The sequence below is a fragment of the Lepidochelys kempii genome, chromosome 2, assembly GCF_965140285.1.
Source record: "Lepidochelys kempii isolate rLepKem1 chromosome 2, rLepKem1.hap1, whole genome shotgun sequence".
Lineage (NCBI taxonomy): Eukaryota > Metazoa > Chordata > Testudines > Cheloniidae > Lepidochelys > Lepidochelys kempii.
The window spans coordinates 16407476-16419998 of record NC_136381.1 but is presented as its reverse complement, the minus strand read 5'-3'; the positions used below and the strand labels follow the sequence as shown (position 1 = coordinate 16419998).

The window sequence follows — 12523 nt, the reverse complement described above, 5'->3', positions numbered from 1 at the left end:
GTATCATATCTTTAGGCCACAACATGTACATTCTCCCCTAAACTGAAGTTCTTCCATTAGCAAATGTCCTTGTGGAGACACGGTTTGATTTTCTGAAACTGACCACTTTTGCTGAACAATAGGGGAAAAAATGCTAAAAAGGTAAACAAACTCCCTCCATGGAGCAGTGCACAATTATGTTGCAAGTAGGATTCCCCAGGCTCTGGGGGAACCTGGAGATTTGTAGTGGCTGGGGATGAGGAGGGCAGGAGGGGAGATGGGGAAGCCTGGGGATGAGCAGTGGCTGGGGATAGAGAAGGGGGAAGGGGAGGAAAGTTTGGGGATGGGATGAGGGGATGGGAGTCTGGGGGAGCCTGGGGATGGGGGGGCCAGAAGTGGGAGTCTGGATGGAGGAGGGGGAAAGGGAGAAGCTGGGGATGAAGGGGAGGAAAGCTTGGGGATGGGTAGTGGCTAGGGATGGGGGGGACAGGGAGGGGAGTCTGGGATGGGTAGTGGCTGGGGATGGGGGGGAGGGGAAAGGAGGTTGGAGATTAAGGGGTAGGGGAGGCTGCAGGAGGGAAAGCGAGGTTGGGAAGATGGGGGGGAAGGCTGGAGAGCTGGGGAGTGGCTGGGGAGGGAGCTGGGGGAGCCGATGGGTGGTGGCTGGGAGATGGATAGTGGCTGGGAAAGGGGAGGGAGATGGGGAGCTGATAGGAGGTGGCTAGGGAGATGGATAGTGGCTGGGGAAGGGGAGGGAGATGGGGGAGCCAATGGGCGGTGGCTGGGGCTGGGGGGAAGGGGAGGGAGAGGGGGCAGCCGATGGGCGGTGGTGGGGGTTGGGGGGAAGGGGAGGGAGGGGGGGAGCCGATGGGCGGGGGCTGGGGGGAAAAGGAGGGAGAGGGGGGAGCCGATGGGTGGGGGCTGGGGGGAAGGGGAGGGACAGGGGGCAGCCGATGGGAGGGGACTGGGGGGAAGGGGAGGGAGGGGGGCAGCTGATGGGCGGTGGCAGGGGCTGGGGGGGTAGGGGAGGGAGATGGGGGAGCCGATGGGCGGTGGCGGGGGCTGGGGGGGTAGGGGAGGGAGATGGGGAGCTGATGGGCGGTGGTGGGGGGGTAGGGGGGGGAGCCGATGGGCGGTGGCGGGGGCAGGGGAGGGAGAAGAGGCAGCTGGGGATGGGGGGAGGGGAAAGGAGGTTGGGGATTAAGGGGTACGGGAGGCTGCAGGAGGGAAAGCGAGGTTGGGAAGATGGGGGGGAAGGCTGGAGAGCTGGGTAGTGGCTGGGGAGGGAGATGGGGGAGCCGATGGGTGGTGGCTGGGAGATGGATAGTGGCTGGGGATGGGAACGTAGGGCAGGGAGATTGGGGAGCTGATGGGTGGTGGCTACGGAGATGGATAGTGGCTGGGGAAGTGGAGGGGACACGGGGGAGCCGATGGGAGGTGGCTGGGGATATTGATAGTGGCTGGGGAAGGGGAGGGAGATGGGGGAGCCAATGGGCGGGGGCTATGGGAAAGGGAGGGAGAGGGGAGAGCCGATGGGCGGGGGCTGGGGGGAAGGGGAGGGAGAGGGAGCAGCCGATGGGCGGTGGTGGGGGTTGGGGGGAAGGGGAGGGAGAGGGGGGAGCCGATGGGCGGGGGCTATGGGAAAGGGAGGGAGAGGGGAGAGCCGATGGGCGGGGGCTGGGGGGAAGGGGAGGGAGATGGTTCAGCCGATGGGCGGGGGCTGGGGGTTTGGGGAGTGAGAGGGGGCAGCCGATGGGCGGTGGCTGGGGGGCAGGGGAGGGAGAGGGGGCAGCCGATGGGTGGTGGTGGGGGCTGGGGGTAGGGGAGGGAGAGGGGGCAGCCGATGGGCGGTGGCGGGGGTTGGGGGGAAGGGGAGGGAGAGGGAGCAGCCGATGGGCGGTGGCAGGGACTAGGGGGTAGGGGAGGGAGAAGAGGCAGCCGATGGGCGGGGGCTGGGGGGTAGGGGGTAGGGGAGGGAGAAGAGGCAGCCGATGGGCGGGGGCTGGGGGGTAGGGGAGGGAGAGGGGACAACCGGTGGGCGGTGGTGGGGGTTGGGGGGAAGGGGAGGGAGAGGGGGAGCCAATGGGCGGTGGCTAGGGGGAAGGGGAAGAAATGAGTTGAAAGAATAGTAAATATGGCAGGCGACCAGCTTGGCTTAATGGTGAAATCTTAGCGGATCTTAAACATAAAAAAGAAGCTTACAAGAAGTGGAAGGTTGGACATATGACCAGGGAAGAGTATAAAAATATTGCTCGGGCATGTAGGAATGTTATCAGGAGGGCCAAATCGCACCTGGAGCTGCAGCTAGCCAGAGATGTCAAGAGTAACAAGAAGGGTTTCTTCAGGTATGTTGGCAACAAGAAGAAAGCCAAGGAATGTGTGGGCCCCTTACTGAATGAGGGAGGCAACCTAGTGACAGAGGATGTGGAAAAAGCTAATGTACTCAATGCTTTTTTTGCCTCTGTTTTCACTAACAAGGTCAGCTCCCAGACTGCTGCACTGGGCATCACAAAATGGGGAAGAGATGGCCAGCCTTCTGTGGAGAAAGAGGTGGTTAGGGACTATTTAGAAAAGCTGGACGTGCACAAGTCCATGGGGCCGGACGAGTTGCATCCGAGAGTGCTGAAGGAATTGGCGGCTGTGATTGCAGAGCCATTGGCCATTATCTTTGAAAACTCGTGGCGAACGGGGGAAGTCCCGGATGACTGGAAAAAGGCTAATGTAGTGCCAATCTTTAAAAAAGGGAAGAAGGAGGATCCTGGGAACTACAGGCCAGTCAGCCTCACTTCAGTCCCTGGAAAAATCATGGAGCAGGTCCTCAAAGAATCAATCCTGAAGCACTTGCATGAGAGGAAAGTGATCAGGAACAGCCAGCATGGATTCACCAAGGGAAGGTCATGCCTGACTAATCTAATCGCCTTTTATGATGAGATTACTGGTTCTGTGGATGAAGGGAAAGCAGTGGATGTATTGTTTCTTGACTTTAGCAAAGCTTTTGACACGGTCTCCCACAGTATTCTTGTCAGCAAGTTAAGGAAGTATGGGCTGGATGAATGCACTACAAGGTGGGTAGAAAGCTGGCTAGATTGTCGGGCTCAACGGGTAGTGATCAATGGCTCCATATCTAGTTGGCAGTCGGTATCAAGTGGAGTACCCCAAGGGTCGGTCCTGGGGCCGGTTTTGTTCAATATCTTCATAAATGATCTGGAGGATGGTGTGGATTGCACTCTCAGCAAATTTGCGGATGATACTAAACTGGGAGGAGTGGTAGATACGCTGGAGGGGAGGGATAGGATACAGAAGGACCTAGACAAATTGGAGGATTGGGCCAAAAGAAATCTGATGAGGTTCAATAAGGATAAGTGCAGGGTCCTGCACTTAGGACGGAAGAACCCAATGCACAGCTACAGACTAGAGACCGAATGGCTAGGCAGCAGTTCTGCGGAAAAGGACCTAGGGGTGACAGTGGACGAGAAGCTGGATATGAGTCAGCAGTGTGCCCTTGTTGCCAAGAAGGCCAATGGCATTTTGGGATGTATAAGTAGGGGCATAGCGAGCAGATCGAGGGACGTGATCATTCCCCTCTATTCGACATTGGTGAGGCCTCATCTGGAGTACTGTGTCCAGTTTTGGGCCCCACATTTCAAGAAGGATGTGGATAAATTGGAGAGAGTCCAGCGAAGGGCAACAAAAAATGATTAGGGGACTGGAACACATGAGTTATGAGGAGAGGCTGAGGGAGCTGGGATTGTTTAGCCTGCAGAAGAGAAGAATGAGGGGGGATTTGATAGCTGCTTTCAACTACCTGAAAGGGGGTTCCAAAGAGGATGGCTCTAGACTGTTCTCAATGGTAGCAGATGACAGAACGAGGAGTAATGGTCTCAAGTTGCAGTGGGGGAGGTTTAGATTGGATATTAGAAAAAACTTTTTCACTAAGAGGGTGGTGAAACACTGGAATGCGTTACCTAGGGAGGTGGAAGAATCTCCTTCCTTAGAGGTTTTTAAGGTCAGGCTTGACAAAGCCCTGGCTGGGATGATTTAACTGGGAATTGGTCCTGCTTTGAGCAGGGGGTTGGACTAGATGACCTTCTGGGGTCCCTTCCAACCCTGATATTCTATGATTCTAAGGGCAGGGAGAGGGGGGAGCCGATGGGCGGTGACGGGGTCTGGGGGGAAGGGGAGGGAGAGGGGGGAGCCGATGGGTGGTGGCGGGGGCTGGGGGGTACGGGAGGGAGGGGGGCAGCCGATGGGCGGGGGCTGGGGGGCAGGGGAGGGCGAGGGGGCAGCCGATGGGCGGTGGTGGGGATTGGGGGGAAGGGGAGGGAGAGGGGGGAGCCGATGGGCGGGGGCTGGGGAGAGGGAGGGAGAGGGGAGAGCCGATGGGCGGGGGCTGGGGAGAGGGAGGGAGAGGGGAGAGCCGATGTGCGGTGACGGGGGCTGGGAGGATAGGGGAGGGAGAGGGGGGAGCCGATGGGCGGTGGCGGGGGCTGGGGGGGTAGGGGAGGGAGATGGGGGAGCCGATGGGCGGTGGCGGGGCCTGGGGGGTAGGGGAGGAAGAGGGGAGAACCGATGGGCGGTGGCTGGGGGGGGTAGGGGAGGGAGAGGGGGAGCCGATGGGCGGTGGCGGGGGAGATGGATAGTGGCTGGAGATGGGGGAGCCGATGGGCGGTGGCGGGGGCTGGGGGGTAGGGGAGGGAGAGGGGGAGCCATGGGCGGTGACGGGGGCTGGGGCGTAGGGGAGGGAGAGGGGGGAGCCGATTGGCGGTGGCGGGGTCTGGGGGGAAGGGGAGGGAGAGGGGGCAGCCGATGGGCGGTGGCGGGGGCTGGGGGGAAGGGGAGGAAGATGGGGGCAGCCCATGGGCGGTGGCGGGGGAGATGGATAGTGGCTGGAAATGGGGGAGCCGATGGGCGGTGGCGGTGGCTGGGGGGTAGGGGAGGGACGGGGGAGCCGATGGGCGGTGGCGGGGGAAATGGATAGTGGCTGGAGATGGGGGAGCCGATGGGCGGTGGCGGGGGCTGGGGGGAAGGGGAGTCAGATGGGGGAGCCGATGGGCGGTGGCGGGGGCTGGGGGGAAGGGGAGGGAGAGGGGGGAGCCGATGGGCGGGGGCTGGGGGGAAGGGGAGGGAGAGGGGGCAGCCCATGGGCGGTGGCGGGGGCTGGGGGGAAGGGGAGGGAGAGGGGGGAGCCGATGGGCGGGGGCTGGGGGGAAGGGGAGGGAGAGGGGGCAGCCCATGGGCGGTGGCGGGGGCTGGGGGGAAGGGGAGGGAGAGGGGGCAGCCCATGGGCGGTGGCGGGGGCTGGGGGGAAGGGGAGGGAGAGGGGGGAGCCGATGGGCGGGGGCTGGGGGGAAGGGGAGGGAGAGGGGGCAGCCCATGGGCGGTGGCGGGGGCTGGGGGGAAGGGGAGGGAGAGGGGGGAGCCGATGGGCGGGGGCTGGGGGGAAGGGGAGGGAGAGGGGGCAGCCCATGGGCGGTGGCGGGGGAGATGGATAGTGGCTGGAGATGGGGGAGCCGATGGGCGGTGGCGGGGGCTGGGGGGTAGGGGAGGGAGGGGGGAGCCGATGGGCGGTGGCGGGGGGTCGGGGATGAGGCGGCTGGGCAGGGCCCGGCCCCGCTCCCAATCAGCGGGGCGGCGCAGGGGGACACTCACCCCGCACCATGGCCCGACGCGCCAGACAGCTTCACGGCCCCCACGCTGCTCCCGCCGCCGCCATTAGCGGACGCCACCCGGCGCAGCCATAGCAACGGGGCTGGGCGGGCCTCCGAGCGGGGCCGGGGCCCGGGCCGACCTGCCTCCCTCCCTCCCCTCGCGGGTTGGCCGCCGGCTGCGGGGAGATCTGAGGGGACTTGAACTTCTCCCCTCCTCCCCCAGCCGGAGCCCCCGGGCTGCCCGTACCCCGGGGCAGAGCCCCCGGGGCGAACCTCTCCCCCGGGGCCCCGTTGGGATGCGGGGGGACGTGGTTCCTGTCTCCGCTGGGTGGTGAGGGTAGGACAGCGTCAGCCTGCAACAAACTCCTCAGGGACCCGAGCTCCAGCTCTCCGCGCCCTGCCCCGTCCAGCCAGCCTGGTCTGCGGGGCCCCTGGAGAGTCTCCAGTTAGGCAATTGGGTGGCGCGGGGGGGTGGTGTTAATGCTTATATTGTCTTTCTAAACTGACGAAGGGAAATTATTTTAAAATCCAGGGTCTGCACCACACCTCACCTCAGCCAGGACTGTCAAATGTCAGCGCATCTCCAAGTGATCCCTCCATATCTGACCTCAGTCCTCGCCCCCAAAGGACGCTAGGCACCGCCTTCAAAACATGGACTATCAGGCTTGGAAGGGACCTCAGGAGGTCATCTAGTCCAACCCCCTGCTCAAAGCAGGGCCAACCCCCAATTTTTGCCTCACATCCCTAAATGGTCCCCTCAAGGGTTGAACTCTCAACCATGGATTTAGCAAGGCAATGCTCAAACCACTGAGCTATCCCTCCCCCCTGAGACCTCAACTTCATAATGTTGCCAGATGCTAAAAATCACAGACTCAGTAGGGATACTGGTTTTATGTCTCTTTATCACAATCTGTAACCCACTAGCCCTCCTTTGACCTCTGATTGCAGTAATGTTAATAGCCCACTTTATTTTGAATGGTCCCTTGCAAATATGTGTTGCCACCTATGCTTAACACTCTGGTCCACCTTGTATTTCCCTGGTACACTGTGAGTGGCTTTCCCAGACCCGAAGAAGAGCTCTCTGGAGTTTGAAAGCTCTCTGTCTCTTCAACCAACTGAAGTTGGTCTAAGAATTATCTCACCCACCTTTGCTATCATGCTTCTTGAATGACAGTCAAGCTTTTAACAATCACATCAGGCTATCACATCTCAGGAAAAATCACATTCATTGGAGACAAACCAATCCCACCCAATACCTTTGGTCTAAAGGAAGGGGCCGTGAGAGAGGGCCCAGGAGACTGTAAATTCAAGTTTCTTTTGGTGTTTATTTTTCTATGCAGATGACAATACTTACTATCAAGCAGGGCGTCACTCCTCTACTCAGAAGGCAAGCCACTATCATTCCTCCATTTTGGAAAGACAGGAAGTAAAAGATTGCATAAGGTCACTTCAAGAAGTACTGGGACTAGGACCATGGCCTCTAAAATGACAACGCCAAAAGTTATCCAGTTAGCCACATTACCTTTAAGAAGTGCCTAAGTCTATGGATCTATGTAACCCACAATGTAACCCAAGAGTGGCTTGCTAGGGATATCACAGTGTTAGACAAGGATGCTGTGTAGCCTTAAAACCTCAACTCAGAAGCAGGTGGGACAAGGTAACAGGGGAGAGCAGAGACATGGTTGGGCATTCTGGAATGGACCACAGAGGGGGCAATACAGATGTAGTTACCCTGAAACCATGACAACCACTATTCTACCCACTAGACCACACTCTGTTCCAAGAGCCAGGAATCCTGATATGCAACACTCTGTGACCCACTGACAAATTTGATATGATGTCCTCTTTCAGAAATTGGTCCACACACTGTACACACACAAAATATCCTAATTCTGCAACCACCCTAGTAAAGGTCTATGCTGTAGATTTGAAGGTTCTGGGTTCACACCTTACTAATCACTTATATGGGGGAAAATAGCATGTGTTCATGTAACTGAAGATTGCATCCTTTTTTATCTGTACAAGGGTGTAGTATTAAGGTTGCCTGGGTAATCATAATTCTGGCATTTACTGTCTTCTGAATTCTTGATTTTGCAACTTTAATGTTTTTTATTTAGATATATTTTAAAAGTACAAAAAACTATATATAAATATAGGACATCTCAGGTTTTTTGAGGCCCCGGGAATAATTGTAATTGTTGAAATGATTTTAAATAGCAAAATCTTGTGTTCAGTAATGGATTTGGATGTTGCATTAATATTTATTTTATTGTTGTATCTTTATTGTTTGTGTTTTGATTAATGGAAGCTGTCCTTTTTAAGAACATGGTGGGGCAATTGATTGTAAAGTGTGTTTCTAGAAGACAGAACAGTGGGAGGAGATTTTGCTTGTGTGTACAGAGAGTGGAAAACACTGCCTGTGCAATTTCCAAAAATGTCAGAACTTGGTTTAATACATGTATCTTTCAAGAAAGCAAGACTCATTTTTGAAGCACACATTAGCATTTACTTGGGGACTGGATACCTCAAGATATTGCTAAAGAGCTATAGAGCCTTTCACCAGTTTAAATCTAGTCCAACTCACTAGGTATTAAAAATTGTTGCCACCTAATGGATGTTTGGTGGCCCCTAAATGAGATATGTTTGTGGGTCTCACTACAGAAAAGGAGCTGAAACACAGGTGGATAAGAAAAAAGGGGTCACTGATTTAAATGTTCTATGTTTTTGCACAGCTAATGAGATATAAGGAGGATGGCAGTCGTTTACACATATGTAGTTTAACTTCCTTGGTTCTCCTGGTCTATCTGGCCCACAACTAATAAAGCCACATAAAGGACAAAGAAATATATAGTTATATGGCACCATCTGGTGGTTCAAGGTGCACTTTACAGAGCCATAGAGATGGTAAGAGCCTAGACCATGCCCTGCCTGTGCAATATACTTTACTTCTTTCTTTGTCTCCTACTGTTTGTCATACCTACTTGTTGTGTTTTGTTTCAAGTTTGATTGTAAGCTCTTTGGGGCAGGGACTCAATGTGTGTCTGTTTGTATGGAACCTAGCACAACAGGGCCTTTTGGTGCTCACATTATACAATAAATAATACTAATTAATAGGATTTTGTCCAGTCTTGTTTCAGTCTCCCAAGCAGTAGGGTTCTCTCTCTTCTCTTTGATGGCCATTCCACACCAATCAGAAAGAGAAGATTAAGAGCAGCATGTTTTAAATGTTTTTGACTATGTTGTTGAAAATGTAAATTTTATACAGAATCTTCTAAATTATCTCACCAGACCAGATCACTGGTTCATCCAGGCCAGTATCCAACCTTCTGCAGGCATTCTATCTGATGCTTCAGAAGAAAGAAAAAGAAAATCCATAACGAATCTGGCTAATTTACAATGCAGGAAAGGATGCATTTCCTTCCTGATTTCCCTGAAGGAGATTTATGCCTAGAAGCATAAGGCTTGCTCAGTGCCCATGATGATGTTACAGATTAGGCAAAAATGAGATGTCAAATTTTGCTTCTTAGGTGGTGAGTGGCTAATTGGTGCGAATGAACCAAAGTGCAGGAATTAAATCAACCATGAAGTAAAACTCTGGTCCCGCTGAAGTCAATGGCAAAAATCCCTTTAACTTCAGTGGGGCCAGGATTCCACCCATGGACAATAGTAAACCTCACACAAATTCTCTGTACAATTATTTCCTGTGAATAGTCTTAGAGTCAGCGAAGTGAGATCAAGGCATTCTTCTTCAGCAGGAGGTGCTCTGAGTTCAGCTGTCTATGTTTCTCATGACTTTGGGGGACTCTAGGGTTCACCCAGGTACATATCAGCCTATGAAATGGGAGACGTAACTAGAGACAGAATTTTGCTTGGCATGCAGGGGACATAAAATGTGGCTTGCTAATGGATGTTCCTGAGGGCATGCTGTGAGAGAGAGAGAGATAGTAGCAGAGATGGTGGGACAGATGCCCTAACACTATTTCAGACCACAGGATCAAAACAGAGGGAATCAGGGTCAGAAACTTCTGAGAGAGAGGTGCATTTTCTAGGTAAGTGAAATTACAGAAGTTCTCCCTCCTTTTTGTTAAGGCTGTCTTTACACTACACTTTTTTCCCCTCAAAGTTTCCTACTGTTACTCCACTGGTTCAACTCTCCTGGTGGGAGTGCTTGTGTAGGCAGGACCCTGGCATTTTTACCACTATATCATCTAACCCTGCTCAGAGCAAGTCTAGACAGCATAGTGGGGAAAATGCTGCCAGTGGCTGGAATCTTATTTAGATAGTAAATTCTTCAGCATAGGGACTTTCTGTACCTACGTATATGTAGAGTGCCTAGGACAACAGGGCCCTGATTTTGGTTGGGGCTCTTAGACATTAGCATAATAATATAGCTTAGTGTAATTTGTAAAATGAATATTGTATATATTCATGCAATGTTTTATGCAGATATTTGTCTTTTCATACAGGCAGTTTTCAATATTTACATAAATCCCTTTTGTTGCTTTGTAACAGTGCAGGACTCACCCCTGCACCGTCTCCTGCTAGCTGTCTGGGAATTAGCTCTTTTTACCAGCTCCAGAGTGCCCTCTGCCGGGGTGCTGCCCCGCCAGGCAATACCCCACAGATCTGGGTCTCCCCTCCTCAGGAAACCCCCCAGCCTCTATCCCCACCTTGCCTCAGCCTACAGACTACTGCCAGTCACCATCTAGCCCCCTTTCACCTGGGCCAACTGCAGTCTGTATAAGCCAGTCATCATAGGCAAGGGGGGTTTGGACCTGCTGCCTCCGCCTACCCTTGGGCTGCTCTTGTGCAACCCCAGTACCCTGTCTTAGGCCGTCTGCCAGGCCTGCAGTCTAGGGCTTTTCCAGTCTGGAGCCTCCCAGCTCCTCTGGCCTTCCCCAGCCCTGCTTCACCTCAGGTACCCGGTACGCTCCGCAGCAGCCAGGCCCATCTCCCTCCACAGCTAGAGAAGACTCTGTGTGTTCCTGGCCCACTGCCCTCTTAGAAGGTCAGCTGGGCCCTGATTAAGCCAGCTGTGGCCTGACTGGGGCATGGCCCCCAGCTGGGGCTGCTTCTCCCAATCAGCCCTGCTTTTCCTTCCTTGCCACAGCCCTCTCCCCGGACTGTTTTAAGCCTTTTAAGGCAGGAGCAGGTGACCACCCCGCTACATGCTTATTATTTTGTTACACCCTAAAATGTGCTAGAACCTGCACACAAGACTTAGAACAACATAGTCCTTGCTCCTAAAATCTAGATGTCAGACATGACACAACGAGCAGCATGACAAACAATTGACAGCAGATGGGGGTTATACAGCGATATGGTCATGGTTGCTCATAACAGGGGTATACTAACTGAATAATTCACTCTATCATTTTAATATATTAAAAGTTTATTTGTTAAAACAAATGATACAATGCAACATAAAGTGTCTACTGAAGCATGACAAAATAAGCTTTATACCATTAATGTTACTCTTCATTAGAAATATTTTGAATATATATTGGGTTCCATCATGAGAATATTCATCTGAGTAAGAACTACATGATTGAGCCCTATAGCATTTGATGTGGCTCTGCAATCCTCAGTTGCCAAAACACTATGGGTCAGAATCTTAGGTGGTGGCCACGTGCTGGTTTATGCCAATTTATGATATGCATCTCTCTCTTTTCATCAAATCTCTTTAAGACTTTTAATTACTATTTAACATTTCTACTGTGGTAGCTCCTAAAGGCCTCAACCAAATTAGGCTCTCTTGTGCTAGCTGCTGTCCAAACACAGAATGAATAACATTCCCTGCCCCAGAAAGCTTACAATCTAAACAACAAGATATAACAAGCACACTGAGGTGACAAATGTGTGCAATTCTTAGCAAGATTCTTTATTAATATCCACACAAGTAATTGTTCTCGATTTCTAATATATAAGCATATTATAAAATAAAGGTATAGGACAAGTGAAGGGACAGATCCCAAAGAACTGGGCCCAAAGTCTTTTCCTGTTTTATATACTGGTACTCTTTTTTACCACATCCTTCAGTTCTGAGGGCTACTGTTATTGTTAGTATAGTTCCACAGGTGTATAGGGTGCTCCACAGATGGATAATAATGGATTTGTCCCTGCTCCAAAGAGCTTACAATCTAAGGGCTCCTACAAACACTTCTGGGCATAATGCTTACTACTGTTGAGAACCCAGCCTCCTCACTAGAGTAAGCAATATGTCTGGTATCAAGTGTTTGCAGGATTAGGCCTGAAATTTGATTTTACACAGCAAGGAATGACCAAACAAAAGATCAGGGCATGGTGAACAAGGATTACAATAGCAAAAGGTGATAAGTTTGTTACATGTGCATCTTGAAAATTCCTCATTGGATTTATATTTTAATTAATTTAATACATTAAAATTGAACAAGAGGTCAGCTACTGAAGGTAGAGACTTTAGATTACAGTAGCCATCTCACAGTACACAAATGTCACACTAACCCATAGCCAACAAGTGTTTGTACTTCATTAGAGATACTGTTTAAAATACCCCGAGAGCCTGATTCTCCTAATCAATAGAAGCTGCAGATGCTCAGCACTTCAAAAGTCAATTTACTTTTACTTAGGAGCCTAAATATGGATTTAGGCTCCCCTGTTACAAAATGTTGGCTTTACTCTTTCATCAACCTTGATTAACTGTGACCCAGTGTTTCATCCCAGCAAGGCAATAAAAAGTTTGATTCTATTTTCATGAGGAACTCCTAGAATTATTCTCCTCATTGTGATAAAAAGTACATTTAAAAGAGGGCCCATTATAACTAGCATATCATAAGTAACAAAATATATATAAATACCACACAGTAATCTGTCAATTTGGAGTAGACTCTAGAGTCAAAGTGAATAAAGAAGCTGAA

The 12523-nt window shown here is 52.3% G+C and overlaps 1 protein-coding gene across 2 annotated transcripts in view; it reads right to left on the bottom strand.

Annotated features, from left to right (window-relative positions):
- The window catches only part of DNAAF11 (dynein axonemal assembly factor 11), a 51597-nt gene extending 45748 nt beyond the window's left edge, over positions 1-5849 (bottom strand). The window contains exon 1 of one of the 2 annotated variants that reach the window (XM_073330108.2): positions 5629-5849. In XM_073330108.2, the coding sequence (XP_073186209.2) occupies positions 5629-5638 (10 nt within the window). In that variant the 5' untranslated portion in view covers positions 5639-5849. The remainder of the gene's footprint in view (positions 1-5628) is intronic. The other variant, XM_073330107.2, reaches the window with a different exon arrangement.
- Positions 5850-12523: the final 6674 nt, after the last annotated feature.